Source organism: Podarcis gaigeae, assembly GCF_964106915.1.
Source record: "Podarcis gaigeae genome assembly, chromosome: 16".
Taxonomy (NCBI): Eukaryota; Metazoa; Chordata; class Lepidosauria; order Squamata; family Lacertidae; genus Podarcis; species Podarcis gaigeae.
Window position 1 is genome coordinate 2,419,070 of NC_139693.1, and position 27,343 is coordinate 2,446,412.

The window sequence follows — 27,343 nt, forward strand, 5'->3', positions numbered from 1 at the left end:
CGGAGATCAGCATATAGTTGACAATTGAGAACCGTATGTGTAAGGGTTTCCACCAGGTGGTCTCCACATGGGCAAACTAGATGTAGCCACTGGTGACCAATAGTCTTTGATAGCCTTGTCCTCTGTGAATTGAAGCCGTCCAACTTCACGTCATCTCATGGTACAAATTCCACAGTTATAACAATGTGGCATGTGTTGAAGTCCTTCCTTTAGCCTGCCCTGAACCTCCCAACATTCGATGTCCCTAATGTTGGGTCATCCATGCCAAACATAAACTTCCTTTCTTCTACCATGTCCCTTTGCCTTTCTTGCCTTTTCTCTAGACGAAAACAGCTTCAAAACATGCAAATGCTTGTTTTGATCCAGGGTAAATATATGGTAAGAGGGACGCGGGTGGCGCTGTGGGTTAAACCACTGAGCCTAGGACTTGCCGATCGGAAGGTCGGTGGTTCAAATCCCCCTTGACTGGGACCGAGCTCCCGTTGCTCGGTCCCTGCTCCTGCCAACCTAGCAGTTTGAAAGCACATCAAGTGCAAGTAGATAGATAGGTACCACTCTGGCGGGAAGGTGAACAGCGTTTCCGTGCGCTGCTCTGGTTCGCCAGAAGCGGCTTAGTCCTGCTGGCCACATGACCCGGAAGCTGTACGCCGGCTCCCTCGGCCAATAAAGTGAGATGAGCGTCGCAACCCCAGAGTTGGCCATGACCGGACCTAATGGTCAGGGGTCTGCTGATGGAAAGGAAAAGAAATGCTTCAAAGCACCCAAGTTGAGCACGGTTCCTCACCAGGTATAGTTTTTCTAACATCTGTCAACACGGCCCCTGTGCCCTGTAAACTAGCCTTAATATGCACCAGCCTAGGGTTGAACTACTCCACAAAGCTCATGTGGATTTCTCCCACCCAAAACGGTGAGGGGACTTGGGACGTTCTCAGCCGTGTGTTTAAAGCTCATAGCTTTCCCCAAAGGATCCTGAGAACTGTCTTTTGCTGAGGGTGCTGGGAGTTGTAGCTCGGCGAGGGGAAATGACAGCTCCCAGAATGCTTATGGGGAGTTGATGTGTTTTGAATGTATGGTGTTGCTGCATCCTAAATGGGCAGTCCCACTATGAACAATCATGGCTTCCCCCAAAGCATGATGGGAGCTTTTATTTGTTAAGGGTGCTGAAAGTTTCCAGTCCCTATCCTCCTCTCAGTCTGGCAGTCCCAGAGCTACAATTCTCAGCGTGGATTAACAATTTCTCTTCTCAGGGGACTCTGGGAATTGTAGTTCCGTGAGGGGAATAGGGGTCTCCTAAAAACTCTCATAATCCTTAGCAAACTACAGTTCCCATAAATCTTCTGGGGGAAGCCGTGGCTGTTTAAAAGTGGTATACCTCCCCACTCCAGTGGCAGTGAGTTCCATAGTTTAACTATGTGTTGTGTGGCACCTCAGTCTGGCAGTACTATTTGGGAAGATGGCGGCCAAGGCCTGTTTTCCACGGTGCTGTTGGTTGCGTTGGCTTCTCAATCCCCATCCACATTACAATCCGCCAGTTTCGTTTTGTCTCAACTGTCGACGGGCATCACCCCCTCTCTCGCTTTTAGTCTGCGATGGCATTACCAGAGCTGGCAAAGGTGGAATCCCCTGCGGATTAATGTGTCGCCAAGGCGGCTTGGTGTAATTACGGCCCCGAACGCTGCACAATCCCGAAGAGCTTTTCATCTCCAGGAAACAGACCGCTTCCAGATTCCCCCTCGTTCATTCGGCATAGGAATGTGTGTCACGAGCAAGCGCAAAACAATCAGCTCAGAGGAATTTTATCAAGGAAGCTCCTGGAACCGAGGCAAAATATGAAAAACAAAAACACTCCCAACCTCTCAACTTCCACTCCCAAGCTCATCTTTATCAGGGATCGCTTTATGTTTTAAGAGCGATTTAAAAATAAGGGAAGGAGAAAGAAAACACCTGTTAACTTTACTGATAACAATGACCATCAGTGCATCCATCTCCATTTATACATTTTAAATCCTCATCCTCCCTATATATTTAAAGCAGTACCGTACTGCTTCGAACAGTCATTGCCTCCCCGCAAAGAATTCTGGGAGCTGTAGTTTGTTATGGGTGTCCCTTCACAGAGCTACAACTCCCAGAGTTCCTTGGGAAGACGTATTGATGGGTAAAACACCCTGAAATATGCTTTATAAAAACACATACATTGAAATGCATGTCCGATTTTTACAGCTAGGCTTGCTTTATCAGCAGGCACCAAGAAGAGAACAGCCACTGCCTAATTTCAATGGGCAGAGAGTTCCAAAGGATAGGTGCCTCCACACAAAAAGAGCTGTTTCCTTCCCGGTGCAGAATGGACATTTCGTGGCATTTGTACTCGGACACCTTCAAGATTGCTTGCTGTGTCCACACACACACACACACCATAGCTGTCAACTTACAGATTTGAAAATAAGGGACCAGCAGCCTCGAAAATAAGGGATCAGCAGCCAAAATAAGGGATCAACAATTACTTTGATAAAATACATATTTTGTTGCGTGCAAATGGCTTTAGATACCTATTAGGTCCATAAATTACCATATAGCATATATTCAACACAAAAAAACAGCAACAATTTGTTGTTGACAAAGGACAGCTGGACATAGAAAGGGCCCCATTACCTTCAGCAGCTTATTTAAGGGACATCATCAATAAGCGACAGCAGCGAGACATGGCGCTGGGATAAGGGACTGTCCCGCCAAATAAGGGACGCTTGACAGCTATGACACACCCCGATTCACGCCTCAAGATGTTGTCACCGGCCAGCTTGAGAGGCTAGCAGGATGACACACCCCCCCCCCAGGGTTGGGCTGGGATACAGAAATACCGGAGGCATGACTGAGGCAGGACAGTACATGGTTTGTTGAGGTGGAGCAGTCCAGAAATAGCCCCCTGGAATGAATTCCATTGGCGCAGATGGGATGCTAAGAATTCACAGCTGGGCAAAGAGAAAGGAGGAATTGTCAGCGCGTGTTTTGCAAGGCCAGCAGATGTTCCAGTAGTATTACTCTGCTCAGCTGCAGGATTTGCCAGAGGGTCACTTTGTTAGAAGGGATGCGGGTGGCGCTGTGGGTTAAACCACAGAGCCTAGGGCTTGCTGATCAGAAGGTCGGCGGTTCGAATCCCCGCGACGGGGTGAGCTCCCATTGCTCGGTCCCTGCTCCTGCCAACCTAGCAGTTCGAAAGCACGTCAAAGTGCAAGTAGATCAATAGGTACCACTCTGGCGGGAAGGTAAACAGCGTTTCCGTGCGCTGCTCTGGTTCGTCAGAAGCGGCGGCTTAGTCCTGCTGGCCACATGACCCGGAAGCTGTACGCCGGCTCCTTTGGCCAGTAAAGCGAGATGAGCGCCGCAACCCCAGAGTCAGCCACGACTGGACTTAACTGTCAGGGGTCCTTTACCTTTAGTCCAACCCCAGCAATGCAGGATGGGGGGGAGGGGGCGGAAACTGTAGTTTCAGAGCTGTTGTTAGGCGGCTCTGAACTGCAGCCCCCGCATAGCTACAATTCCCAGAGTACCCTGGGATTGATTCTCTGACCCCTCTGGGAATTGTAGCTCTGCGAGGGGAACAGGGTGGGTCTCTGAACAATGCCCCAGAGGGGTTTAACAATCTGAGCAGCCGCAAGTTCAGCCCGTCGTCTTCAATTTTCCCCGTTAACTGGGATCTTCTCCGCGGAAGACGAAAAGTCAGTCTGCCCTTCCGTAGGCCTGGCACAAGCGAGCTTCTCTGCTGAATGAGAAACAGCTCCCTGCGCACCGCTCACTATCAAACTTTAACCACAAACACACAAACTCCACACTACAGCGGCTATGAGTCACCCACCACGGTTCCTGTCCCGGGTGTGTGTTTTGCCAAAAATATTTGATGTTGCCAGGGCGACGGGGATGAATTCCTGCCACAGCACCACCACCCACAGCAGTTGCCGTGTGGGGTTTCTTGTTTTCGCTCTTGCTTGCTCGCAACTGCTTAGCTCACTTGGGACGGTTGCGCAGGAAGTGGGTTTGCCTCGCCTGCGGAATTCTGGGTATATCTCCAGGGATGAGGCAATAGATAACTTTTCTTTTTGTAAATCGTTTTTATTCTTATTTTATTATGGAGACGACCCTTGCCTTCCAACTCAACACATGGTTCTTTAAGCAAGCAACGCAACCACAGCTTGGAAAATAAGACTTAGGGCTGCAAGGTGCACACCAGTTCTTGACCATGCTCCTCCTTATCTACAAATGAAAGGGCTAAGCTACAGTTCCCAGGATCTCATGAGGGCAGGGATGTGGGATTCCATGTGTTTTCAGTGTCGGCTGTGTGAACTCACCCAGAGAACAGGTGGAAAAAAAGCAGTAGCAAGGGCTCAGCTAGAATTTTCACAAAATATATTTTTTTAAAATATAATTGTGGGGGGCTTTGCACTATCTTAATTCCGGCAGTCAGCCCAAGGGGGAAAGAGCCGCTTTCTCTCAGAACAGGATCCGTAATCAAGATACTTGTTTGGAGAGAGAAAAAAATTGAGGGGAAAGAGACGCCCTTCCTGTGCATAAGCCCCTGACTCATTCTTGCCGAACAGCAAACCACAGAGGCTCGTAAAGGAATGAAACAGTCACTCTGTACAACCAGTCTTGTAGTGGAGAAGAGAGAGCTGGGGGAATGGAGGAGAGGACATTGATGACTCAGACTTTGCATCAAATGATGAACAGCAAGACCTGGGAGAGTTTCAGGGTGCACTAGCTAGAGCAGGGTTGCCATTAACGACTCATCTGATCGCCATAGGCGACCAGGAACTCCACAAAGGGCGAGTGGGAGGACTGAGGAAGGAGATGTCTCTCCCACCCTCTACAACCCAGCCTGCTTGGTTTCTGGGCTGGCCATCGCTCAGCTCCGTCCCTGGTAACCGTTTGTTTATGGCATTAGTACCCCACCATTAGGGACGCAGGTGGCGCTGTAGGTTAAACCACAGAGCCTAGGGCTTTCTGATCAGAAGGTCGGCGGTTTGAATCCCCATGATGGGCTGAGCTCCTGTTGCTCGGTCCCTGCTCCTGCCAACCTAGCAGTTCAAAAGCACCTCAAAGTGCAAGTAGATAAATAGGTACCACTCCGGAGGGAAGGTAAACAGTGTTTCCGTGCGCTGCTCTGGTTCACCAGAAGCAGCTTAGTCATGCTGGCCTCATGACCCAGAAGCTGTACACCAGCTCCCTCGGCCAGTAAAGTGAGATGAGCGCCGCACCCCCAGAGTCAGCCACGACTGGACCTAATGGTCAGGGGTCCCTTTACCTTTTTACCCCACCATTTATTCAAAAACAGCCCCTGCCCTCGAGCTTTCATTCTGAGAAGGCATGGCACACAAGGAAAGAGGAACAGGAGGGAGGAGGGGAAAGCATACTCAGGCACAAGCTCCTGCTATTGAGCTGGAGTTGTCGTAGCTGCCTTTTGGCAGCGTGACAACAGTCCTACAATTTTATTATATAGCAGTGATGTTGTTATCACTGTGAGCCACTTTGAGCTCACAACGCCGTTGCTGTAAAAGTGGAGTGCAAATATTAAATCAGAGGTAATCAGATCAAAATCAAGGGTGAAATTTGCACTCAGTGTCCCACCCACTTGTCCATTGTGCCTCGCCCGCTGCTGGCAAGGGGTCCCCAATAAATTTGCCCAGAACAGTCTGAAAAAAGGCTCATGGGAAGATGGCAAAAAGTCTCCGACAGTACTCAGTGGTGTAGCGGGAGGGTGAAGCTTACGGAGCAATCCTTGGAATGAGACGTGTAGCAGATGCAGCTTTGAGCATTATCAGCACACCTCATGGACCGAGGCCAGACTGAAGTGGACGCTCCCAGGCATGCGAGCTGAATTCCAGTCTAAGGTGGAAGTCAGGCCTGAAAATTTTTTTAACATGCGCATTCCACACATGCTCAACTCCCCCAGTTCTCTTCTCCACCCAGGATACATTATTTTCCCCAAGAGGATCTGGGTTGATGGTCAGCATTTTCTAGCAGGGAAGGGGAGGCCTCTCATGGATTGGGAACCAGCCTCGCCTTACAGTGTAACTCAATCAGGAGCATCCACTGGAGAGATTTGGTCTATTGGTGAGCAGTGCGCCAGCCTGACTACCGAACAGGGGCCTTACCTAAAATGCACACCTGGGAGTCATTTTGGACTCACAGCTTTCCATAGAGGCGCAGGTCAATTCTGTGTCCAGGGCAGCTGTTTATCAGCTCCATCTGGTACGCAGGATGAGACCCTCCCTGCCCGCGGACTGTCTTTCCAGAGTGGTGCATGCTCTAGTTATCTCCTGCTTGGACTACTGCCATGTGCTCTATGTGGGGCTACCTTTGAAGGTGACCCGGAAACTACAACTAATCCAGAATGCGGCAGCCAGACTAGGGACTGGGAGTCACCATTCACCACTTCTAGCCACTTTCTGAAGACTGGAGAAGAGACCCTCTTAAGAATATTAGGGGGGTGGGCAGGGGAAGGACTAGATCATGGGTAGGCAAACTAAGGCCCGGGGGCCGGATCCGGCCCAATCGTCTTCTAAATCCGGCCTGCGGATGGTCTGGGAATCAGCATGTTTTTACATGAGTTGACTGTGTCCTTTTATTTAAATGCATCTCTGGGTTATTTGTGGAGCACAGGAATTCGTTCATTCCCCCACCCCAAAAAATATATAGTCCAGCCCCCCACAAGGTCTGAGGGACAGTGGATTGGCCCCCTGCTGAAAAAGTTTGCTGACCCCTGGACTAGACCATGTGGAAAATGAGCGTAATATTTTAGCTGCAGTTCATTCATTTCCAGCTTTGTATTCTCGTTATTAAAAAAGAGTGCCTACACAATCTGTTGTTGCACCCATAACCTCGATTTAAGGTGCCATATAGCTCCTAGATTTCATATCTCAGTTTCTAACACTGCATAACTCCCGCTGCAATCCCTGAAGCACCATAGCCCAGACAGAGTTTCCGAGGGACGCAGTGTGGATTTAATGCCAGGGCTGCAGGCAGGATAAGTTGCCAAATGAAGCATTACGAATATAAAAATATATTTACTGTTACACAGTGTTCTAGTAGTTTTTTTTGTTCTTTCCTCCACCCTCCGGTACAGTATTTGATCACGTTCCTGTTGCTTAGCAGAGACAAGAGTTTTCTTGCCATCCGCCCTGAAAGCCCTGCAAATAAAACGTCAGGATCAGAGTTGGCAAAAGCACCATTGTTAGGCTGTCTGGAGTTAGCAGAACAGGCCATGCGCAGTTTAGCCCAATTGCTCCCTCTTGCGTCTGAAAAAGCAGAAGATTCAGGGCAGGCAAAAGAAAGGACTTGCTCACGCAGCACATAGTTCAGCTGTGGAACTCCCACCCACAAGAGACAGGGATGGTAACCCAACTTGGACGGCTTTAGAAGAGGAGCAGCCAAATTTAATTTCCATTTCCTCTCACTTTTGAATTTGTATACTGCCTTACTATATTGCTGCGCACAAGGCGGTTTGCATGCCGACAAAGCAACAAAACACAGCAAGAAGAGAACTTCTTCTAGGGCAGAACCCGATCCGTAGATGTCCTAGAATTGTAGAATGGGAGGAGACCCCAAAGGCCATCTAGTCTAGCCCCCTGCAACGCAGGAGTCTCAGCTAAAGCATTCATGGCAGACGGCCACTAAAAACTCTGCCCAGGAGTATATGTGACAATGGTTATATTAATCTTGTTGAATCTTATAGTGTGGTGGTTTGTTTGATTTTTCTGTCATTTGTTTGTTTGATTGTATGTTTGTTTACTTGTTTGTCCACCTGTTTTTTCATAAATGTATTTATTTTAAATTAATATATATATATATAAATTTTTTAAAAAAACTCTTGCTTAAAAACCTCCAAGGAAGGAGAGGAAGACCGTTCCACAGTCAAACAGCTCTGACTGTCAGAAAGTTTCTTCTGTATGTTTAGTCGGAATCTCCAGTGTAATTTGAAGCCATGGGTTCGAGTCCTACCCTCGGGAGAGGAGAAAACAAGCTTGCTCCATATTCTATTATTACCACCCAGGGTGGGTAGGGTATAAATTATAAATAATTGTTGTTGTCGTTTAGCCGTGTCCGCCTCTTCGTGACCCCCTGGACCAGAGCACGCCAGGCCCTCCTGTCTTCCACTGCCTCCCGCAGTTTGGTCAAACTCATGCTGGTAGCTTCGAGAACACTGTCCCACCATCTCGTCCTCTGCCATCCCCTTCTCCTTGCGCCCTCCATCTTTCCCAGCATCAGGGTCTTTTCCAGGGAGTCTTCTCTTCTCCTGAGGTGGCCAAAGTCTTGGAGCCTCAGCTTCAGGATCTGTCCTTCCAGTGAGCACTCAGGGCTGGTTTCCTTCAGAATGGATACGTTTGATCTTCTTGCAGTCCATGGGACTCTCCAGGGTCTCCTCCAGCACCATAATTCAAAAGCATCCATTCTTTGGCAATCAGCCTTCTTTAGGGTCCAGCTCTCACTTCCATACATCACTACTGGGAAAACCATGGCTTTAACTATACGGACCTTTGTCGGCAAAGACAACAGGCATATAAATAATAGAATTATTTTGTATTATTATTATTATTATTAATAATAATAATAATAATAATTTTTTAATTATTATTATTCTATCTGAAGGTGCCCAGCCTATCTCCTCTTCTCCAGGTTAAACACCCCCAGCTGCTACAACCGTTTCTCATCAGGCTTGGTTTCCAGAACCTTTGGTCATCCGGGTCTCCCTCCTCCGCCCAATGAAAACTAAGAACCTCTCAGAAATTAGCATAAAAGACATATGATCCGGCTCTCCAATCAGCACCCGGTATCAGTTGGAAGGGCGGGCAAAGCGGAACAGCCGCTCATTTCGAAGCCTCGGAGGGAAAGATGGGAGGCGCCTTATTGGCTTTTACAAGTTGATTGACAGGAGCCAGAGCCAATGAAGGATTGCGCGTAGCGTCAGTCACCAATAGACATCCAACCTACAGTTCTATCTCTCTCCCACCCCGGGGCGCCTCTCTCCGCGTTGTCATAGCAACGGGCGGGAAGCGTGGGAGCCTCTCGCGCACGCGCAGTGGCGCAAAGCGTGGCGCCGCCTCCCAGGATTCCTCTCGCCCGGAGAGCGAGAGAAGCACATAGGCGCATGCGCAGAAGCAGAGCCTGACTCACTCTTTTCCCCCCACCCTCGGGAGGGTTGGCGGAAGTGACGTTAACGGACGTCAGATGCCGGCTCCTGATATTGACTGAGGCAGAAGGTGAGAGCGGAGAAGGAGGGAAGAGGTAAAGTTTGCTGTATCCGGAATTTAATTATTATTTTTTTTGGGGGGGGGAATATGGGTCAAAGGTCAGAGGAGGGGGAGGGGTGACCGTGGAGTTTCCTGGAGTCATGGGGGATATGAATATTCATGACTTAATGTTTTTATTTTATTTTCTTTGGTTTCATGAACTTATATTTTTATTTTTTATTTTCTTTGGTTTTATGAACTTATATTTTTATTTTTTTTATTTTCTTTGGTTTTATGAACTTATATGTTTTATTTTTTTATTTTCTTTGGTTTTATGAACTTATATGTTTTACTTTTTTATTTTCTTTGGTTTTATGAACTTATATGTTTTATTTTTTATTTTCTTTGGTTTTATGAACTTATATTTTTATTTTTTATTTTCTTTGGTTTTATGAACTTATATTTTTATTTTTTTAATTTTCTTTGGTTTTATGAACTTATATGTTTTATTTTTTATTTTCTTTGGTTTTATGAACTTATATGTTTTACTTTTTTATTTTCTTTGGTTTTATGAACTTATATGTTTTATTTTTTATTTTCTTTGGTTTTATGAACTTATATTTTTATTTTTTTATTTTCTTTGGTTTTATGAACTTATATTTTTATTTTTTTTATTTTCTTTGGTTTTATGAACTTATATTTTTATTTTTTTATTTTCTTTGGTTTTATGAACTTATATGTTTTATTTTTTTATTTTCTTTGGTTTTATGAACTTATATGTTTTATTTTTTATTTTCTTTGGTTTCATGAATTTATATGTTTTATTTTTAATTTGTATTTTGTTTTCGTTGGTTTTATGAACTTATATGTTTTATTCTTTATTTTGTTTTGTTTTGTTTTATGAATGCTTTATTGGTTGCCAACTGTATAACAGAAATAATCAATAAATACTAAAGACAAAATAAAGATAAGTATCCTTAAGCGATACTTGTTTTGCACATAATTTTGTAATTAAGTTTAACATGACCTCCGATCTTCCCATTATGTTCCCGAATTGAATTCCTTAACTGCGCACTTATCTCTCTTTTTCCCTCCGTGTTATTTAACTTGCTTTAAATCTTGGAAGATTATCCTATTTACACACAGAACTTCAGTCAAGACCTGCCAACGGATTGATATTCTTTTCCATAAACTCTGTATATGTCCCACTCTCTGATAGATAACCTTTTCGTCTGTAACCTCGCTGATAGACTCGCCAGTTCAGCATACTCTCTTAATTTATTTTGCCAGTCTGAGGGTTTCCTCTCCCTTCCAACCTTTTGCGATAAGAATTCTGGCAGCAACTGTAGCATACATAAAGACACTCCTGAACTTTTTTGAAATTGTTATGTTATATATGTTTTATGGTGATATATAGATTTAATTAAGGGATGCGGGTGGCGCTCAGGGTTAAACCACTGAGCCTCTTGGGCTTGCCAATCAGAAGGTTCGAATCCCCGCAACAGGGTGAGCTCCCGTTGCTCGGTCCCTGCTCCTGCCAACCTAGCAGTTCAAATGCACACAAAAAAGTGCAAGTAGATAAATAGGTACCACTCTGGTGGGAAGGTAAACGGCGTTTCCGTGCGCTACTCTGGTTCGCCAGAAGTGGCTTAGTCCTGCTGGCCACATGACCCGGAAGCTGTACTCCGGCTCCCTCGGCCAATAAAGTGAGATGAGCGCTGCAACCCCAGAGTCGTCCGCAACTGGACCTAATGGTCAGCGGTCCCTTTACCTTTACCTATGGATTTAATTAAGGGACGCGGGTGGTGCTGTGGTCTAAACCACTGAGCCACTTGGGCTTGCCTATTGGAAGGTCGGTTCAAATCCCCGCAACGGGGTGAGCTCCCATTGCTCGGTCCCTGTTCCTGGCAACCTAGCAGTTCGAAAACATGTCCAAGTGCAAGTAGATAAATAGGTACCACTCCGGTGGGAAGGTTCGCCGGAAGCGGCTTAGTCATGCTGGCCACATGACCCGGAAAAACCTTCTGCGGACAAGCATCAGCTCCCTCGGCCTGTAAAGCGAGATGAGTGGTGCAACCACAGAGTCATCTGCGACTGGACCTAATGGTCAGGGGTACCTTTACCTTTTTATAGATTTAATTGAAGCACCAAATGCCGCCTGCTGTGATGACGTTTGTGACTTATTTGTATTAAGGTTCCTAAACTGACCTTATTAAAAGCAGCGCCATGTGGACTGGGATCTTAAGTCCTTTCAAAGCTCCTCCAGGAGGGGCTCCGTGGTGGCAGAGCAGCCAGAAAGGCCCCTGGCTTAGTCCCTGGCAGATTCTCCAGGGAGGTCTGGGAGAGGCCCTGCCGCTCTCAAACCCTGGAGGAGGAGCTGCCAGATAGTGTAGGCAGTGCTGACCCAGATGCATAAATGGTCCGACTCAGGATGAGGCAAGCTTCTCATTTATTTCCTGGCAGTTAGTAAAAATTGCCGGGTGGGGACCTGTGTTAGTGGGGAATGCAATTATGAGCAAGTTTTTGCTCCATGCTTGCAGTGCTTTGCCACCCAACAAAGCTGAATAAGTTTCGGGAGGGGCAGAAGGGAGGCCTTCTCCGCACGGTGCGTAGTTAAAGCTGGACTCTGCTCCCGCTGCAGATGGTGATGGCCAGGACAGGACAAAATCTTACCGTATTTTTCACACCATAGGACGCACCAGACAATAGGACGCACCTTGTTTTAGAGGGGGGAGAACAAGAAAAAAAATTTCTCCCCCTCTCTGCCCAGCGCCCCTTCAGCGAAAGAGAGGGGGAGAATTCCCCCCCTCTTGTTTTTCTGCTCTAAAACAAGGTGCCATTTAAGGTGCGTTCAGGCGGCTACCTTGGAAGCCTGGAGAGCGAGAGGGGTCATTGCGCACCAACCCCTCTCACTCTCCAGGCTTCAGGTTCCTTTCAACCTGCTCTTTGGGGCTGGTGGGGGAAGCCCACCACCAGCCCCAAAGAGCAGGTCAGGGAGCAGCAGAAAGGCGCAGCGGAGAGGCTGCTGCCATAGTCGTGCGTCACCTCTCCAGCTGGGAGAGGGTTGCGGGGCTATGGCTTCTTTAGCCCCCTGGCGCGCTCTCCCGGCTGGAGAGGTGACGCGCGGCTATAGAGGCTCCAGCCATAGCCGCCGTCACCTCTACAGCCAGGAGAGGGTCGCGGGGCTATGGCGTCTTCGCTCCATAAGTCGCACACACATTTCCCCTTCATTTTTGAAGGGGAAAAAGTGCATCCTATAGAGCGAAAAATACAGTAATTTCAATTTGATTTAGCCTGATCCTCTACCCCCTTTTCCCTTTCCTCTTCTATGATGAAACCCTTTCTGGGACCCCACATTTAAATTCTTCCGTGGTCTCCTTGCTGGTCCTAGTAGGACCAACTTGGCCAGTTAACCCTGGTGATCATTTGATGTCTACTGACTGCGTTTTGTTTTCTTTTGTTTTTCCCAAAACGACCCCTGAATTTCATTGATATTGATGCTGCATTTTATGTTGTATTTTCTGCTGTTCTTAAGTCCCATTTCGATCATTGTTTTATATTTGCTGTTAGCCACCCTGAGCCCAGTTTTTAAACCGGGAAGGGTGGGGTATAAATAAAAAAATACTATTATAATTATTATTATTAAGAGGGTGAGGCTGCCAAGTCCTCCGCTGTCCCTTCTTAGTCAGAAGCCAGCATCCCTCCGAAGCCCAGATGCCAGGAGAACCTGCGAGGTTTGCATTTCTCTTGCCAAACTGTGACTGGGCCAATCTCCCTTGGCAGGTGTCGTCCCTTCCAGCCGCATCTTGATCAGCAAGAAGAGTGACTGGCGCTTATCCCTGAGACGCGTACGAGTGGGACATGCTGAGGAGCTTCGCCCGGCTGGCTAAGGGGCTCGCTCGCTGGGGGGCCCCCAGATGTGGTCCCCCAGGAGCAGAAGCAGCATCTCGAGGAGTCTTGCCTTCTTCCCAGATGCCGTTGTGGAAAGCCGCAGTGAGTATAGGATCATAGAGCTGTAGATTTGGAAGGGATCTCAAGGGTGATCCAGTCCAACCCTCTGCAGTCACAGCGTACATGAGGTGGATGTTATTTGTGGCTCTGGGACACTGACATTTCAAGCCATCATCTAAACGAGATCCACCAAATGAGGTCAAATTTGGTATTATTTCGATGACGGCTTAAAGCTTGACCTTTTGCCTGTGCTTTTGGGCACAGAGACTGCTGCCCAGTTGTCTGATTTGCTGTGTTTTTATTGGTTTTCTTTTAAATTTGATTTTTATGATTTTATTGATACTACTCCCCTACCCTGCAATGTCACCTAACATCCTTCTCTGGTTCTGAGGAGGAGCACTTTTTATCTGTCACAAACATACCACCCTTTGTGCTCTTGTCACACAGCCTGACTGTACTAATAGCACTGTGCTGGTAGCAGGATAGGTGCTCGGACTCGGTAAGTGCAGATTTCAACAGCTCGGGGCTGTGTACACAACCTACTCTTAAAGCTCGCATCTGCCCTTGACGTAATATTGGGGACTGTAATTTGCCCATCACAGAATTACCATTTCCTGCCCCATCAACAAACTGCAGTTTCCTGCATTCTTTGGGGGAAGTCGGGTGCTTTGAACGTATGGTGTGTATTCAGATACAGTATCAGTTTTGAGCGCCAGCGAGACCAGTTTCACAGGAAACAGAAGTTTATTAGGGGAGCTGAAGTTTTGCCAGTTCTTTCGTAGCTTTCATGTTCCCTGACTTTCGGGCTGGCAGGAATGCAGCAACATCTGTAGAGCCAAAGATTCCCCACCCCTGTTGTAAATAAAGAGATTACGCTCTCATGCAAGATGGGTGCTGTATCGAGTGTGAAGCCCATGTCACGTTATTGCGCATTGATGTGACTATAAGAGTAATGTAAAGGTAAAGGGACCCCTGACCATTAGGTCCAGTCGTGGCTGACTCTGGGGTTGTGGTGCTCATCTCGCTTTATTGGCCGAGGGAGCCGGCGTACAGCTTCCGGGTCATGTGGCCAGCATGACTAAGCCGCTTCTGGCGAACAAGAGCAGCGCACGGAAACGCTGTTTACCTTCCGGCAGGAGTGATACCTATTTATCTACTTGCACTTCATACTTTTAAACTGCTAGGTTGGCAGGAGCAGGGACCGAGCAATAGGAGCTCACCCCGTCGCGGGGATTCAAACCGCTGACCTTCTGATCGGCAAGTCCTAGGCTCTTTGGTTTAACCCACAGCTAAAAACATTATTGTTTAGACCAGGGTTTCCCAAACTTGGGTCTCCAGCTGTTTTGGGGCTACTATTCCCATCATCCCTGGCCGCTGGTACTGCTAGCTAGGGATGATGGGAGCTGTAGTCCAACAACAGCTGGAGACCCAAGCTTGAGAAACCCTGGTTTAGACAAGTCTATTCAAATGCTTATAACATTGAGGCAATTTAAATCTGTTTTAGTATTTTAATTTTTGCGTCTTTTTAGAGTATGGCTGTTATTTTTTTCTTGATTTTCTTGTTTTATCTTTGAGGTATTTTTTTACAATCAAGTGGAGTATAATTTTTATAAAATAAATAATTACCACTGAAACTGGCTCGGAGCCAGCTGAGGCAGAGTGTCATCTTAGCTGTCTGCCCATTACGTCAGAAAGCAGAAAGCAGCCTCCAGCTTTTGGTAGTGATTCACACCCACACACCCAGGTCTATCCCACTCATCCAGCAATCATGTAACACCTGGGTAGACAAACTAAGGTCTGGAGGCCGGATCCGGCCCAATCGCCTTCTAAATCCCGCCTACAGACGGTCCAGGAATCAGCGTGTTTTCACATGAGTAGAATGTGTCCTTTTAATACTCAGGCCCCCCACAAGATCTGAGGGACAGTGGACCGGCCCCCTGCTGAAAAAGTTTGCTGACCCCTGATGGAACATCATGATTTTACTGTGTACTATTATATTCTAATTATGTTACTTTATTTGATTTAAGTTACTCCAATTTAAAGTTATGTTTTAGGTGTGTGTTCTTCGCTGTATACTTTGTTGCTGTAAACCGCCTTGTGAATAGTGATATAGAAAGGTGGTATACAAATTAAAAATGAAATTACAGTGGTGCCCCGCAAGACGAACGCCTCGCAAGACGGAAAACCCGCTAGACGAAAGGGTTTTCTGTTTTGGAGGCGCTTCGCAAAACGAATTTCCCTATGGGCTTCCTTCGCAAGACGAAAATGTCTTGCGAGTTCCTGCGGGGTTTTTTCCCTTCCCCCCCCCTTTTCCTAAGCCCTAAGCCGCTTATCAGCTGATCCGCTGATAAGCCGCTTATCAGCTAAACCGCTAATAGCGCTAATCCGCTAAGCTGTCAATGGGCTTGCTTCGCAAGACAAAAAAACCGCTAGACGAAGAGAATCGCGGAACGGATTCTTTTCGTCTTGCGAGGCACCACTGTGTGTGTGTGTGTGTGTGTGTGTGTGTGTGTGTATATGTATATGAATTCAAAGGAGGACTTGAACAGGAATTCATGGGAAAAACTTTGATAAATGTTTTGGTGTTGTTGTTGCTTCCTCATGCTTAGGTGACCCCCCCCCTTTTTGGCCCCTGCCCATGCCCCGCCCCCCCCCGAACCTGGGTCCTGGAAGATTCAAAGAGTTTGAATGCATCCCTCAAGCTGAAAGTGGTTCCCTACCCCTAGATTGAATGCATTCAGCAGCTGGTGATAGTGTCAGGGGCAAAAACTGGAGCTGGGCCTGTACCTAGGAGCTTTGAAGGGTGGGAGAGCAGAGCAGGATGGGAAGAAAGCTGTGTGAGTCACGGGTGGAAAATTGCAGCAAGTCGCAGGTGATGTGTTTGCTGTGCTATAACCTGGATCCTTACCCCCTCTTTTCTACGCACCTTTAGTTCCCTGGCTTACGTACATTCCCCTTCTTTACAGGCACTATTCCATGAGTCTGAGCATGCAAAGGACTATGCCATCCCCAACGCCAGCTGGACTCCAGAGATGGTGAATCAGTTCAACAGATTCATGGCGATGGCGGAAGACGGAACGTGGAAAAGGCTGCCTTCTTATAGGAATGTTGCAGATCACGTTCCAGGCAAGGACCTCTTTTTCATTCCTTTCTTTCTCTCCTTGCTAAAACCTTTGCCACCAGCCTCTGTTTCATCCAGAATACGAGGGATGGCAAACTGGTAGTCCTCTGCATGTTCTTTGATTCCAACTCCAATTGTTCTCGTTCTGTTCTGCCCAATGTCAAATTTGGGCTTCTAGTGTTGTATCTCCTTTCCCTTGGAATCACCCTCCTCTTAAATACTACTATACAGGTGCCCACTGAAGACCTTCCATTTCCAAGATGCCATTTAAGTAGAGATTTTCCCCAGTCTGTATCTCTGCTGAAATTGATTTTTAAATAGTTGTACAGATGTTTGTATTTGTTTTATTCATTGCATTTGTTCCCTTCTGTGGACTCCAATTGTTCTTGTTCTGTTCTGCAGAATGTCAGAATTGGGCTTCTAGTGTTGTGGCTGAAAGGGGGTTGTTGTTGTTGTGTATTTGTGTTTTCATTTTGTATTTTGTTGTATACCTCCCTGTGATTTTGGGGCGAAGGTTGGCATATCCATTTAATAACTAATAATATTTAGTGGGCGCCTTAAAAATCATTCATAAGGCGCCTGTCTGAGCAGGCCGGTGGCAGGAGCACCTAAAAGGAAGACACCTAAAAGCTAATTGATGAAACCCTGCCCTCGTCCCTGCCTCTTCCTCTTTCCCAGGCACTGAGAGTTACTCGGTGTTGTTACTGCATGCAGGTGAGTCCATAATAAGACCGTGCTCATTCACGACTTGATGCTGCTCCCACAGTAAGGATGAGGCAAGGGAACGAGCTAAAGGACAGAGCCAGCCGTCTCTTCCTCAGGAACCTCGACGAGGAAGGCATGGGCTTTGAATATGCGATGTTTCTCAACCCATCGGAGAAAAGGATGGTGTCCATGTTCCAGCTTGGTCCCTACCTCGAAGGGCCTCCAGGGTAAGGAGTGAACCAGAACCATGAACCGTTTTCTAAACCATGGGCCCTTGGAGGTGTTTGAGTGAGTTTGGTGGGCACCACTTAACTGGCCTTTTTTTTGTGCCCTTCCCTGGATCAGCGCTCCCAATAGAGAAATTGCACATGTATACACCTCACTTTTCCAAGGGATGTGGATAAAAGCAGGATCCAGTGGAATTACCGTATTTTTCGCTCTATAGGACACACCTTGTTTTATAGGGGGAGAACAAGAAAAAAAAATCTCCCCCTCTCTGCTCAGCACCCCTTCAGCGAAGTGCCAGGAGAAATGGAGCCCCTTCCATTTCTCCTCCCGCTTCGCTGAAGGGACTCTGTGCAGAGAGGGGGATCACCTGATAAGCGGTTTAGCGGCTTAGGAAAAGGGGGGGAAAGGGGAAAAAAACCCGCAGGAACTCGCAAGACATTTCGTCTTGCGAAGCAAGCCCATAGGAAATTCGTTTTGCGAAGCGCCTCCAAAATGGAAAACCCTTTCGTCTAGCGGGTTTTCCATCTTGCGAGGCGTTCGTCTTGCGGGGCACCACTGTATATTAAAACTTTTATTTATATTTCTCACTACCCTATTCCTGTGCCTGTGATCTGTTTTAAATGTTCTGAATCTTGAATCTTGCATTGTTATACCCACGTTCTGGGACCTGTTGCTTAAGGGTGGGTTATAAATTCAGTAATAATTATTCCAACGATAATGGCAATATGCCTTCTCCTGCAACAGGGGGCAAATGTAGTGCCTCTTTAAACAGGCAGTCGTCCAGGAGTACTTGGTATCCACTCCTGCTCTGGGACCTCGTGTCTCCCTGAATCCACGCTCTCCTGCCTCCAGAGCCATGCGCGGAAGTCATCTTTGCGCATCGTCTTCTTTGTTCCCACAAAGTTTGTGTGGTTTTTATTTTTAAATTAACTTTTCATTTTTACAGGTTTGTACACGGCGGCTGCATTGCCACCATCCTGGACAGCGTCCTTGGCACATGTGCCATCTTCGTCGCTGGCAGGGTGTTGACTGCAAACCTCACCATAAACTACAAGAGGTGAGCAAACCTGCCTTTGTAGAACTAAGAACTTAGGGAATTGGCGCATGACCAGCATAGGTCATGGGTTTGATTTTAAGCACCCTGCAAATCTTTCAACACATTTGGCAAAGCAAGAGTCCATTCAATAATAAGAATTCTGGACATTTGAATAGAACATATACTCTCCTAGGTTCTTATTTAAATTTTTCCAAGGGTCCGTCTGGTTTCAAGTTGATTAAGCTACAAAACATACTGTGTGTGTGTGTGTGTGTGTGTGTGTGTGTATTATAAATATAAATATAAATTTATTTATATCCTGCCCTTCCCAGTTCAGAAAACCGGGCTCAGGGCGGCTAACAACAAAGTTAAAACACTTAATTGATGCAACAAAAGACAGCATAAAATACAGTATAAGACATGAATAACAATAAATTCAGAATTAAAAAATCAATTTAGGGGGCAAATCCATCCAATAAACATAAGATGATCACCAGGGCTAGCTGGCTAAATTAGTCCTACTTGGGCCAGCGAGGAAACCAGGGGAGAATTAGCTGTGGGATCCCAGAGCAGGTAATCTTCACAAAAAGAGGAGAGGGAGGGAAGGAAGGGGAATAAAAGACTAAATTCAAATTGAAAGCCAGGCAGAACAGCTCTGTCTTACAGGCCCTGTGGAAGGAGGTTAAATCCTGCAGGGCCCTGGTCTCGTGGGACAGAGCATTCCACCAGGTCGGAGCCATCACTGAAAAGGCCCTGGCCCTGGTGGAGGATAGTCTGACTTCCTTAGGGCCCAGGACCTAAGGAAATCAGAATATTCATGGACCTTAAGGTCCTCTGCGGGGCAGACCAGGAGAGGCGGTCCTGTCAAGACAAGGGACCTAAGCCGCAAACTAGCAACAGTACAGAAGTCAGCCTATGCTACTCTGAAGTTTTTCTATTCTAAAGGTGGCAGGCTGGTAATTCCAGCCCTAAAAGTCTAACTAGGGGAAGTAGTAGCTCAAATGCAGTATAGTGTTGAGATCTGGGGGATAAATCACAACAACCGAGAGGTCCAGAGAGTGGCAACACGGGAACGGGGCCTTCTCTGCAGTGGCTCCCCTTCTGTGGAATGCTCTCCCCAGGGAAGTTCACCTGGTGCCTTCATTATACACCTTTCGGCACCAGGCAAAACGTTCCTTTTTAACCAGGCCTTGGGTTGATTTGACTGACACCCTATGCCCTTTTAAAATGTGGGGGGTTTTTTGGGAGAGGGGTTATTGGGCTGTTGCTTTTATTTTGATTATGTATTTTGTGGTTTTATATTTTGATTTTGTTCTGTGAACTGCCCTGAGGCCTCTGGGTATACGGTGGTATATATATTCAATAAATAATAAATAATAATGACCTGGAAGTCTGCCAGAGTAAGTTCCTAAGGTGTCTGTTGGCAGTACCTCCAGGTACCCCAGCTGCTTTCCTTAGGACAGAGACAGGTGTGGTGTCTGTAAAAGCTAAGATGGAGATGGCTGCTCTTTCGTACTATAAAAGCGTCCTGGATATCCGAGAGGACTGTTTGCCTACTCTGCCTGGAGAAACAGTGGAAGAAGGGTGATTGGGCCAGGCTAGTACAAGACTTCCTAGCCTCAAAAAACCTGACAACAGACGTTTTTGTATTCCCTGGAGTTAAAAGACTGCTCAGAGATTGGATCTATAAGCAGGATAACGGACTATAAAAGAAGTATAAAGAAGTATAAAAGACTTATCTTTAATCTATATCTCAAAATTCTCCCGTTGGTACCATTTGCTGAAGTCTAACCACACCAGAGCCCAATATTTGCAGACACTTATCTTTGCCTCCCTGATAACTGCACTTAAAGCTCTCCGCTTTCAAACAATGCCCACATCAGTCTTAGATGGAAGATATAGGAAAGTTCCAAGGCATTTAAGATTCAGTATTTGTGGCGTAGATGAAATAGAAGACCTTCCCCATTACATACCGTATTTTTCGCACCATAGGACGCACCAGACAATAGGACACACCTTGTTTTAGAGGGGGGAGAACAAGAAAAAAAATTCTCCCCCTCTCTGCGCAGCGCCCCTTCAGCGAAGTGGCAGGAGGCGCTGCGCAGAGAGGGGGAGAATTTCCCCCTTCTTGTTTTCCCGCTCTAAAACAAGGTGCCATTTAAGGTGCATTCAGGCGGCTACCTTGGAAGCCTGGAGAGCGAGAGGGGTCGGTGTGCACCGACCCCTCTCGCTCTCCAGGCTTCAGGTTCCTTTCGACCTGCTCTGTGGGGCTGGCGGGGGGAAGCCAACCACCAGCCCCAAAGAGCAGGTCAGGGAGCAGCGGAAAGGCACAGCGGAGAGGCGCGGGGCTATGGCCCCTGCAGGGCTCCCCTCGCTGCGGATGTCTGCCTGGCGCGAGGGGCGCTCTGCTTCAGGGCGCCCCTCGCGCCGGGCGGCAGACTACTATCCGCAGCATGGGGAGCCCTGTGGGGAACTCCCGCAAGGCTGCCTAGGCTGCGGATGTGTTCCCGAAGCGCCAGGCGCTCTGATTTCAGCGTGCCTGGCGCTCCGGGAAGCAGGCTGCTATCCTCTATAGAGGCTCCTTCCATAGCCGCGCCAACTCTCCAGCCGGGAGAGGGTCGCGAGGCTATGGCATCTTCGCTCCATAGGACGCACACACATTTCCCCTTCATTTTTGAAGGGGAAAAAGTGCGTCCTATAGAGCGAAAAATACGGTACTTCATTGCCAGCTCCATCAAAACACCAGAGATTTTTTTGAACAGATGTTGGCACCGCTACAGGGACAGAACCCTGGAGTGAAGATATGTTGGCTATTATCTGACTGCAACTCACATATAAAACAGACTTATTTGCAAAAGCCGCTAAAAGTGTTTGTGCTAGTCACCTAAAAGACAATGCTGTAGACTGTGCAGAGGACTCATTAATTGGATTTATTGTAAATGGTTGTTTATTTCTGGATCTTCCTTAATAGGTTTTATTGCAGTTTCTCGTTTTGTAACTGGATCTGTAATGGCATTTAGTCAAACACAATAAATGATTGATTAAAGGTTGAGGGGTTTTTTAAATCCCAGTCTGTTTTGGCTGTGGATTTGAATTTTAATAGATATATAATGGTTTTTGTCAGGACTGCCTCTAGGTCCCAGCTCACAGAGGACCAACGCCCGGTTGATGTAATGTACAAAAGTCTTATTGAAGTTTAGTTTCCATTTCAAACCCCAGAGCGCGCAGCCCTACGTCTTGACTCTAGATCGGCGAAGTCCCCTCTGAGTCACTATCCCTTCCGCACCAGTTCAAGATCCTAGCCCGGCTCCACCTCCTGCGCTGTTCCTTCCTCCTCTGGGTCCTTCTGCCCCCTGGGGTCTCCTCCTTCCTGGACTCTTCTGACGCTGACCCCCCTGAGTCTTGCCCTTCCTTCCGGCGGGCTTTAGGACCTGGCTCCCTATCTGGGCTCCCTGCTGTGCCGCTCGCCTGTACATTTGAACTTGGCGCGCGCGCCCAGCCGGTAACCTTCCTCCTGACCGTTTCCCCGCTCTCCGATGTGGGCGTGGTCAAACCTGACTCATCTCCTCTCGCTGGTGGTGAGAACACTGGTCCCGATTCCTGGGACTCCCCCTCCCTACTGCGCTCTGGTGGGGAAGCTGGTCCTGATTTTCAACTGCTGCTCAGGGAGTCCCCGCTGGCCCCTTCCTCCTGGGGTTTCCCCCTTGGCACCCCCCTTCCCCTGGCCATCGGCGCTCCCTTCTGTGAATCTTCCGATTCGCTGGAGAGGCTCGTGGAATGACTCTGGCCACTGTCACTGCCTCCACCCCACTCGGATTCCTCCTCCTCACTCTCCATTTGCTCCCCCTCCTGTGTCTCTGCTCCTGAACCCCTGACAGTTTTATATGTGTTTTATTGAATTTATTTATGCAGAGGTATAAATGTGATTTACGAGAAGCAGCAGCTAGTCTAATAATTAATAGTGTCAGGACAGAACGCTTTCCAGTGGAGAAGGGCACCAGACAAGGGTGTCCTCTCTCACTTTTCCTTTTTATATTGACATTAGAAATATTGTTGTTGGAAATAAGGAAAGACAAAGAGATCATAGGAATAACATTGGGAAAAGAGGTTGTAAGATCAGGGCCTTTGCGGATGATATTTTGTTAGCAACAGAAGAACCAGAAGCAAGTATCGCTAAAGCAATGAAGATAATATATGATTTTGGCAAAGTGTCTGGCTTTAAAATGAATATGGAAAAGATAAAACTTATGGTAAAAATACTGTTAAGAAAGCAAAATATTTGGGTATAGATCTAACTATGAAGAATATTAATCTGTATAAAAATATTTATTGCTGTTTTATTGTTGTTAACCATTTTGGGATAAAATAACATCTCCCCCCCCCCCCCGTTAGTCCTATCCCGCTGGGCTCCGTAGTCCTGGTGGAGAGCAAGCTGGACCGGATAGAGGGCCGGAAGGTGTTTGTGACTGGGCATGTGCAGAGTGTCGATGGGGAGACGGTTCACACAGAGGCCACAGGTAATGGCTTGGTTCTTGCTATCGTTTGCTGCTGTCATTGGTGCTACGTCAAAGCTTTCACACAGCATTTTATTTTATTTTATTTATTATTAATGTTGCAATACATATATGAAATCTTTACATAATAATACATATACAGTATATACGTAAATTCACATTTTCACATTTCATTATGTACCAACATTTATCCATTTCTTATTTCTTGCCCTGTGTCTTCCTTCCACCTGTGCGTGATTTCCTTGTTATTATTTTGTAACTTTATTATTGAGGTTGTATTCTTGTATCTTAATAATTAAACATTCAATCTTATATATCTGCTTAGCTTAGCTTAACTTAACTTTGTGAAGTCTATACACATCAATAAATTCTTGTTGGAGCATCTTTCGGTCATGTATTCTTCCACACATTTCCATTCCTGATTGAGATTTTGATTAGATTGCATTCTAATTGTTGCCGTCATTTTTGCTAATTCAGTCATTTCAAAAAAAATTATGTTGCCAATCTTTCAATGTTGGTACTCACACAGCATTTTATTGTCCCCCTCCTGTTTCTGTTTTAGCTCTCTTCATCCAGTTCCAGTTAAAGGACTCCATCCAGCAGCAAGCCTCTTCCAAATAGCCCACCAGAGGAAGTCCAGTCTTTCCCCCTGAAAGCTGGGCGTCTTGAACAGGTCCAGTCCAATGCCTAGCCTTAAGCACTTGAGCCTGGGGAGACCGACCTCTGCAAAAGCGTTTGGGCTCCCTCCTAAACCACCTCTGCGCACTTTGGCAAGCATGCATTTCCTCTTCCCACGTTTGACTTCAAAGTGCGTCCTGTCTTCTTGGCCAGTATCTCCTCAACGTATCCCTAGGGCTGTTCCTGTTAAACAGAGCTCTCAGAGCTGAACCGTGGCAGCTCTTTCATATACCATTCTCCGTGATGCAGTATTGAACTTTGAAGCAGTGTTTTCCGGCCTTTGCCAAGCTAAGCTCGCCTGCTATCAACAATGGGTTTCCACTTCCTCTCTTGTTGACCTGTCTGCCTCCGATTGCCAACAACCCTCCTCAGCTTGTCCAGAAAACACAGCACCTCTTTCAGGAAGGAACCTTGCCTCTCTACCTTTTGGGGAAATCATCATCCTCAAACCTTTTATTGGCATCACATGCAACATCCAAACAAATCAGTACGGAATTACCACTTCCCCAGTGGCACAAAACATTTGCTGAAAGAAAGGAGGCAGAGCAGTCTATCGTCACATCTCTTGGTCTCCAGGGAGATCAGACATCTGCAGTGTGTTTCGATGAGAGAAAACCAAATAGAGATATTGAGCCGCTAACTTGGTGAGCTCCTGATCATTCCCCAGTAATAGAAAATGTATGACCTCCGACTCTGGTTTCCATCGGGGGATACAGAGTTGATCTAGAAATTGCTGGCAGAGATCAGCATATAGTTTACAATTAAAAACCATATGTGTAAGGGTTTCCACCAGGTGGTCTTCACATGGGCAAGTTCTTTCTCCTTCCACCCTGCCTAAGAACCTTCCTTTTGGGGAAATGCTACAATCCTAGAAACTGGTTCCTGGGAAATCTGGATCCTTTCTACATTCAAGGTGGCTGTTTCTTCTGGAGAAAACGATTTACGCCAAACAGTGTTGTCATTGCTATTTAAGCAGACTTGTGCCACGTCTAGGGCACATAGGGGGTTTTTTGTATATAGGGCAAATTTATATATATATATATTATATAATAAGCAGAGTAATATATTTGCAGGGGGGGGATGCGTGTGCCTAACTTAACTCATAGCACCATGGAAAGTATTTTCTGTAAAACAGCTTATCTAGCAAGCTTAGGGCAACCTCTCACTATGCCTTCCATAGCAGACCTTGCCTTTTTTCAAACACCTGCTGATCAGCTCCACTTGTACCCATGTGCTGTTCTGGTCGCTTATCAGGCAGTCTAACTATTGGTGGGGAAACCTGGCCAGATATGTCCCATTTTTGAACCGGAGTAAGCAGAGGTGTTCTCTGGAGTCCAGACATGTAGGGTGGTATCCTACCATTAGCCCTACCCAAGGTAGGCCCATTGAACTCAATGGATGTGGCCAACACAGGTCTCTTAATTTCAGTGGGCCTGCTCTGAGTAAAACTTAGTTGAGTGCAATCCATGCTTACCTTTACATCAGAGGTGTTGGTGCCCTACAAGAAGAGGATCATTGCCTGCTATTCTCTCCCTCTCTCTCTCTCTCTCTCTCTCACACACACACACACAGAGAGAGAGAGAGAGAGAGAGAGAGAGAGAGAGAATCTTAGCTGGTGGAAAGCAAACGCTCTTCATACAAATCAAGGCCCAATACAAATCATAAAAATCTGCAGTGTCAACACACCCATCTTTCATAATAGCATTTTACTGGAAACTGCTGGGTCGTACATGCATTGTGTGTTTTCATGTAGTGCCGTGTTTTCCCAAAGAGGCATATTCTCTGCCCTAACCTTTTAGTTCCACGAATACTCAAACTGAGCTGATGGCTTCCAGAAATCACAGCAACTGTGCACTGTGCACTTTCTATGCGTCTGGGCTGAGCGCCACGCATGCAAACCCTCGGCCGGTCTTCAGCTGGTGAACACATGTTCAGAGCTTCCCTTTGAGCCTGTTGATAGGAACAAAAAAGTGCCTATAAAGCTTCCATGTAAGCTGATATTTCATATCAAAGCTTCTTCCTCCTAAGTTTTTGAGGGGTGCAGCCAAGGGAGCTCTTCTATTGGCCTTCTAATAAGGCAGGTGTGGGGAGCCTGTGCCCCCCCTCAGTTATTGCTCCCACCATCCCTAGCTATTGGCTATATTTGCTGGGGCTGATGGAAGTTGTGGTTCCGCAACATCTGTAGAAGAACCAAAGGTTCCCCACTCCTGAAAGAGACCTGTGCTGCTTCTCCCAATCCCTCCCTCCCAATAAACCTTAAGAGTTTGTGCAGATCAAATATATTTAAGCTCCCGCCAGGGTGTTTGGTGGGGCCTGGTTCTTCCATAGCATTCTAGCAGTAGTGGAAATTCACGTGTGTTTTTTTACCATTTAAGTATGCAATAAGGGTCAGTTTGCTGTCAGACAGGGGGCTTTTCAGGTGTCATTGCACTTCACTCCCCCTGTGCATGATGGGAGCTGGAGTCCCCCGCCATCTGGAGGGCCTCGTGTTGGCTGCCTCTGACTCACAAGATGTTCTTGGAAAGAAATTTGCCTCCCACATGGTGAGAAATCCTCTTGAGGCCCTTCTCTGTCCTCTCCCCTCCTGCCAGCAGCCAACCGCGTAGGAAAACGGTGGTGTAGCAAATGCTAGTTCTACTCAGAGTAGATCCATTGTCATCAATAGACGTGGCTAGCTTAGGGTCACCCTCGGTTGGTCTGCTCTGAAAAGAACTTAGTTGGACGCAACTGTAGGTTGGAGCAGAGAAAGAAACATTCAGAGGTTTTTAGTGAGTGACATTTGGGAGCATTTAAATGGCTACAAAACATGGAAGGTTGCTTCCTCCTTTGTGTAAGGAGGGTTGGGCTAGAGACCCCATCTGCATGTATTTTTGTGTTGTGGAGCACCACCCAAAGGCTTCAGGCTGGGACACAGCTCTCTGGTGTGTGACGGCAGCATTTGTGACAGTGGGTGTTGTCTATATACTCCACTTCTTCCACCACCAGCAGTGTAGGAGCCTTGGGTTGTATAATTTTCCCAACTCGCCATAATGAGGGTATTGGTGATGATGGGGAAGTTCATTTCCCTAGTACCTTTTGAATGGAATTCTATGTGTTGTTGGACTGGGGGCAGAAACCTCCCTCCCAGCCACTGGTGACAGAGCAGCCAGGCAGAAGCTTCTGTCTGAGAGCTCAAACCTGGATTACGAGGGAGAGATTAGACTTCTTTGTTCTGCTGCTGATGTCACTTGGGCTTGTCAGGGAATGAATTTGGTTCATAGATGAGGTTGGCAAAAACTATTCTACTTTGTTGGGAAGCTGTGCGGTCTGTCAAGCTCAATTAAAAATAAAAAGGGGGCAGATTCATCCATAACTACTTGACTATCTGTTAACTCTCCTGGCACTTTGCTGAGTGTTCTGGAAAACAGTGTTTGCCAAAATAAAAGAATAAAAAGCTTTGATTGGTTTGTGTGTGTGTGTTTTCTCAGAAGGAAAATTTCCCTTGCTTGCTCTCAGTCTGCCAAAGACCTTGGGTCAACTGTGTTTCAATCAGACCAACAGTCCATCTTAACACAGTTCCCAATGTTAAGAAATCGCCACCAGCTTAGTGGAAATGTGCCCAGTTTCTTTACATATTTATTGGGTTTCTCTCCCAACTCAGAGCTTCTGGATTGGCTTACAAGTTGTTGGAGTGGGGGGAATTATGTGGCAATGTTAGTCTTTGCATTTTCAGGACATGCGGTTTCCAGTAGAGGCAAGTTAGATCAAAGCAAAAGTCAGAGAAGAACAGGTCCCAAGAGGATCCAACTGGTCCATGCTTTCTCTGCAGAGGGCCAATGAAATCCTAATATGGGCTGATGAGATCTGGGTAGGCTCTGCTTCCCTGGAGGAATTAGCCTGGTTGGTTTAGGGA

The 27,343-nt window shown here is 46.8% G+C and overlaps 1 protein-coding gene and 1 long non-coding RNA gene across 3 annotated transcripts; one reads left to right on the plus strand and one right to left on the minus strand.

The window, feature by feature from the left end:
• The first annotated feature begins 9,189 nt into the window (after positions 1-9,189).
• On the plus strand, positions 9,190-26,887 carry LOC310833392 (acyl-coenzyme A thioesterase THEM4-like). 2 transcript variants are annotated; one of them, XR_014558673.1, is made up of 8 exons: positions 9,190-9,273; positions 13,002-13,211; positions 16,136-16,295; positions 17,057-17,222; positions 18,170-18,280; positions 22,652-22,776; positions 23,336-24,129; positions 24,168-26,887. XR_014558673.1 is itself a non-coding variant. In XM_083716115.1 (7 exons), exons 2-7 carry the CDS (start codon positions 13,080-13,082, stop codon positions 23,392-23,394), a joined length of 753 nt encoding a protein of 250 aa, XP_083572241.1. In that variant the 5' UTR covers positions 9,190-9,273; positions 13,002-13,079; the 3' UTR covers positions 23,395-26,887. The 2 variants fall into 2 exon arrangements, 1 of the variants encoding a protein (XP_083572241.1); XM_083716115.1 differs by having other exon boundaries at positions 23,336-26,887.
• On the minus strand, positions 11,458-12,993 carry LOC310833602. The gene is made up of 2 exons (XR_014558836.1): positions 12,491-12,993; positions 11,458-11,886 (listed from the first exon to the last, which is right to left on the minus strand). It is a non-coding gene; the product is annotated as an uncharacterized lncRNA (long non-coding RNA).
• Positions 26,888-27,343: the final 456 nt, after the last annotated feature.

What these genes read in the sequence shown, in the direction of transcription:
- LOC310833392 (XM_083716115.1), top strand. Translation starts at nt 13,080, where the DNA reads ATGCTGAGGAGCTTCGCCCGGCTGGCTAAGGGGCTCGCTCGCTGGGGG. An exon ending in TGCCGTTGTGGAAAGCCGCA is followed by an intron (nt 13,212 to 16,135) that starts GTGAGTATAGGA and finishes CCTTCTTTACAG; the next exon opens with GCACTATTCCATGAGTCTGA. An exon ending in CTCACCATAAACTACAAGAG is followed by an intron (nt 18,281 to 22,651) that starts GTGAGCAAACCT and finishes CCCCCCCGTTAG; the next exon opens with TCCTATCCCGCTGGGCTCCG.